Genomic DNA, 4,848 nt, shown 5'->3' on the forward strand with positions numbered 1-4,848 from the left:
ACTTTTTTGCTAGTACAATTTTGCCACATTTTATATGTAGTTAACATATGAGCGGTTGTATATCACTTTTAGGTGAACCCATAATTTATTTTCTAAATTATACGCATTTTCTTTCACTGCTTGTTAAGCTCTTCCGTTTAGTAAAACAAAGGTAATTAATCTCTCATATTGTGGAAGAAAAATTGTGAAATACTATAGCATTGCAATTGAGAAGTAGTAAAATCATAGCAATATACATACATACAGCTGTAACCTTAGTTAGGAGAACAAAGCCTGATATTCAAAAGTTGCATAATATAAAAATATATCATATGATATACACTACACAGTTATACAGAGTGATCAGGACCGTCCATCATCATCATCATTTTTTATCAAGATCAAGGAAGCAACTACTCTCACAATAATCTAGCTAGCTAGGCTCTACCACGACTCTCATCAAGGCGGTTGATCATGTAGAGAGCGTTACTAGTAACCTTACCCACATTCCTAATCTTCCTCTTCACATCAGACTTGAGCTTATTCCCATCAACCCCTGGAAACCCATCAAGACACGTGTCCTCATACGTCAAAGCCGCGCTCACCCAAGTCTCAGCATTGTTCATCTGCAACCTGAAAGTTTCTACACGCAGGTGCTTCAGCTCGCTCAGCGTCTGCCTCAGCTCCTCCACCGACTCTGATATCTGCTCCACACAGTCACTCAGCGCACCTCTCTGTCTCTTGCTGATTTTCAAGTCTTTGGCTTCACTCACTTGGGCCAAGTAGTTGGAGACTCGCTTGGCTTTTGACAAGCTCACTTTCACCGCAGCTTGGGCTAAGTCTTTGGGTGTCTTGGCTGGTCCAGTGTAGGATGAGAGTGTACGGATACAGATGTTGGGGTAGCTAGCGTGTTCACAAGATGAACGGACCAGATCTTGGGGTTGGGGTGCAGCATTGGTGGGTGTTCGTGCAGATGCGAAGTGGGAGAAGAAAACAATGAGTTGGAATGCTAGTGTTAGTGTTATTAGAAGACAGAGTGGGCGGTGAGCCATTGTGATTTGTGAGACTGAGTCAGAGACTCACTATGAGTTTTTGAGTGGTTTCAACTTACAAGATCTGAGCGTTTGAGTGATAATCTGTTGTGTTGGTTTAATAGGGGTTTTGTAATTGTGCAGTTGGCAGGGAACTAGAAACTTGTGACCAAGGTCTCAAAGGAGGAAATTACTAAATTGCCATTTTAATTATTAGGTTTTTTAAAAATAAAAAATAAAAAAGGAGGTCTTTGGTGGGTGTTTATCGACTTTACGCTAAGTGACGACAATAAATAATACCACGTATAACACAGACCTTGATAAGACTATTGTTCAGACCACTTCTCTCTAAGTATTGGAATAAAAAAGAACTCCCACTATCAAGCTACACTCTTTATGGTATTTTAATTATTAGGTTTGGGTGGGATGGAGTCTGAATGCATGATTGGATTTTGGAAATTTGGATGCATATATAAGGTAATTTTTTTTTTTTTGTGTGTGTGTGTGTGTAGAACGGTATGGCAATTTATTATCACTTTACTTTTGAAATTATGATGGGCAGCTTATCAACATCATCTATGAACGTTGTTCAGCGACTCCCATCAAGAAGGAAAAAAAAAATTGAAGTATCAATATAATAATAACTTTAGGTCGGTGAACAGTGGCAAATTTGGCACTTGAAGCCAAATTGTAGTGACTAGGAGCTATCCTGAGTTCTTACACTCTTTAATGATAAGATTGCTTTAGTGCCTTTACGTTTCTCAGTGGAGTGTTTTTCCTTTTTAGTGGGTTTTGTATACTGTTTACAGAATTCACCAATTTTTTTTTTTCTTATATAAAAAAATAATTTTAAGATTCTCACAATATTATTTATATATTTAAAAATTATTTTGCTATAATATTTTCAATTTTCAGTTTTCAACAATAAATTGTATTCGAACACAAAGTGTTAAAAAAATTAAAAATACACTCAGACTTACATACAACTGATAAGTCGTGATCAATACATAATAAAAATAATATGAGTGATACTGATAGAGCTATATAAAAGTATTTTACAATTAATCAGGGTGTTAAATTGGGTTTGTGGTAAGCAATTTAGAAATGTTATGATTTTTTATTTTTTTATTTGACAAAGATTTGTTAATTTCTATATTTTTGCTTATGTCCATTACTGTCATTCGGGTGAAACCATGAGGCTAGTTTGACACTTTTTTTTTCTTCTTCAAAAAGTCTAGTATACGGCACAATAGGAAGATGTGACTAATGCTCGATGGTTTTGCCTAAAGGTGTTGGGTTTTGTAGAACCTAGTTGTGTATAATCTGAATTATGACCCGACCTGAAATAATATTGCTTGTGTGTGATTATTTTTTTTTGGCGTATATTTTTTCTATTTTTTTATATATTTGGGAATTTTGTACATAGTCTCATTAAAAGGTTGGTGAAATTTGGTATAGAAGCTGCTTGTATTAAGCCTGCTTAAAATTCCCAGCCTTCCCTTTGATTGTAGTGCATATGTGTTTGACTGCTTGGGCAAACCATACTTGTTTGTACTTTCAGCTGGCTTCTATGGAATCATAAAAATGAGGCATGCTTGGGTCTTTTGTTTCGCATTCATCCTTGGAAGCTCTAAAGGTTAAAGATGTTTTTGGTCCGCAAGGTTGGGATTGGTCTAAGGTATCATTTTTGATTCCAAACGAGGTCCTCATGGATAGTAATTCCATTACTTACTCTACAAGAGTTGATCAAGCGGAAGATAGGCTGACTTGGGTAGGAGCTAATAGAGGGGATTTTGACTTGAAGCATGCTTACTGTATAGCCACGGGCTGTGGGGTTGATGGAAGAGCTTTTCCTTGGCAATGGGTTTGGAAACTTGAAAATTTGCCGCGGATCAAGACATTCTTATGGCAGTGTTTGCACAATAGTGTTGGAGTGAGAAAATGCCTTGTAAGGAGGGGCATTAATGTTACTGATGTCTGCCCTTTATGCCAAAGGGAACCTAAATCCATTCTTCACAGGTTAAGGGACTGCGAGGCGGCGAAATTTACTTGGTGCCGCTTGGGAGTTAATGAATCTAGTAACTTTTATGAAGGCAACCTGGATTTTTGGCTTAAGAAGAATTGTATGGATAATAGGTGTAGAGTGAGCAACCAACCCCCTTGGAAACTTTTTTTTTCTTTTGCAATCTGGCTGTTGTGGAAGCAAAGGAATGATGTGGTTTTTAAGAACCAAGATGTTTAGCCCAAGGTTTATGAGAATGCCCTCTTTCGTGCTTTAGAATTCCAGCACTATGGGCTGACTCCTAATCTCTCGAGTAGCAGGAAAGTGGTGCGTATTAGATGGGAAAAATCTTAATCCTGGTGGTTCTGCCTAAACATTGATGGTTCAGCTCGAGGAAGCTCTAGTAGAGCTGGTTGTGGCAGTCTCATTAGGGATGACTGAGGGGAATGGGTAGGGACTTTTCCAGGAGTCTTGGCAGCATAAACAGCTTTACCGCGGAGCTTTGGGGCCTTAGAGAAGGCCTGATGCTCTATAACAGCCTAGAATTGACTATCGTAGACATCCATCTTGATGTTATTGCAATTGTTCAGCTACTGTCCAAGCCATCAGATGCAAATCTTGCTGTTATGCCTGTGCTTGAGGATTGCAGGTGGCTGATTTCCCACATAGGCCAAGTTCGGATTGGGCATTGTTATCGTGAAGCAAACTCGTGTGTTGACTGCTTGGCTAGGATAGGGACTGCTCAGGAAAATAATTTCATTTTGTATCATGATTCGCCTATGGATCTTTTGGAGCTTTTAAGCTCGGATAATGTTGGTTTGTACTATAGCCATGGTTTTAAAAACCGAACCGGACATCAAACCGTTTTTTTAAAATTTTTCGGTTTTTGACCGGTTTTGAGGCTTTTAATCGGACCGGACTGTACCGGTTTTCTCGGTTGAATCGGTCGTACCGGTTGGTCCGGTCTGGTTTTTAAAACAATGACTATAGCAGAACTAATGCTGATTTTCCCCTCCACTCCCCTCTTAGTTCGTTAATAAAATTTCCTCCTTACCAAAAAGAAAGGAGTAGATTTTGCAATTCATTTCCTAGAGCTAAATGATAGTAATTATGTTTCTTAACGTTGTTAATTGTGGTTGTTATCATTAAGCTACATTTGGGTTGACACTCTTTGTCATAACACTGTTTACTTGTATTATTCAAATGGAGGTTCCTTTTTCTTGGTATTTCTTGTCCATGTTGTGCATGTACAGGGATGAAGCTTAGACTTGAAGTTAAGGGGGCGGAAGTATAAACAAAGGAAAAAAAATCGTTAATGAAAATAAGCGTCCATTTAATTAGTATTAACAAACCATCAAAAAAAAAAAAAAAATAAAGACACAAAATTATTATCTATATGTTACAATGTAATTACTTATGAAAAGGGAACTCAACCATGCGAATTTTATGTGTGCATCTATTGTTGTATAAGAGCAAAATTATTTTGTTAAATTTTTTTAAAAGGTCGAGTTGTTTGTTTTGGGTAATATTGGCTGATTATAATTTTTTTTTTAACTTTACTGTATGTAATTTTTATTTTCAACTAATTTTTAATGATTTGTTTTTTTTTTTTTATAAAAATTTTAGATCTATGAATTTTTATATGGACTTTATAAGGATCAATAATATTATTAATGGCGGCCAAATGTAACTTGCTAAAATATAAAATTCTGGGAGAAATTACACTTTATCACCCTAAACTATACACCAGATTACACTTTGCGCCCTAAACTATTTGATTGCACACTTTGCACCCTAAACTATCACTCTTATCACACTTTGCACCACAGTGTTACT

The 4,848-nt window shown here is 36.8% G+C and overlaps 2 protein-coding genes across 2 annotated transcripts; one reads left to right on the forward strand and one right to left on the reverse strand.

Annotated features, from left to right (window-relative positions):
* Window positions 1-277: 277 nt before the first annotated feature.
* LOC142642406 (pectinesterase inhibitor 3-like) lies at window positions 278-1,128 on the reverse strand. Its single transcript, XM_075816754.1, has one exon. It carries the CDS (start codon window positions 1,029-1,031, stop codon window positions 417-419), a length of 615 nt encoding a protein of 204 aa, XP_075672869.1. The 5' UTR covers window positions 1,032-1,128; the 3' UTR covers window positions 278-416.
* Window positions 1,129-3,458: 2,330 nt separating this feature from the next.
* Window positions 3,459-4,306, forward strand: LOC142643165 (uncharacterized). The gene is made up of 2 exons (XM_075817712.1): window positions 3,459-3,828; window positions 4,266-4,306. The coding sequence occupies exons 1-2, from the start codon at window positions 3,459-3,461 to the stop codon at window positions 4,304-4,306; spliced, it is 411 nt and encodes a 136-aa protein (XP_075673827.1).
* The last annotated feature ends 542 nt before the right edge of the window (window positions 4,307-4,848 follow it).

Source organism: Castanea sativa, chromosome 7, assembly GCF_040712315.1.
Source record: "Castanea sativa cultivar Marrone di Chiusa Pesio chromosome 7, ASM4071231v1".
Lineage (NCBI taxonomy): Eukaryota > Viridiplantae > Streptophyta > Magnoliopsida > Fagales > Fagaceae > Castanea > Castanea sativa.

Excerpts from the sequence above, each read along its gene's own strand:
- LOC142643165 (XM_075817712.1), top strand. The coding sequence starts at position 3,459 with ATGGGTAGGGACTTTTCCAGGAGTCTTGGCAGCATAAACAGCTTTACC. Across the intron at positions 3,829-4,265 it reads TTTAAGCTCGGATAATGTTG|GGATGAAGCTTAGACTTGAA; the intron begins GTTTGTACTATA and ends GTGCATGTACAG.
- LOC142642406 (XM_075816754.1), bottom strand. The coding sequence starts at position 1,031 with ATGGCTCACCGCCCACTCTGTCTTCTAATAACACTAACACTAGCATTC.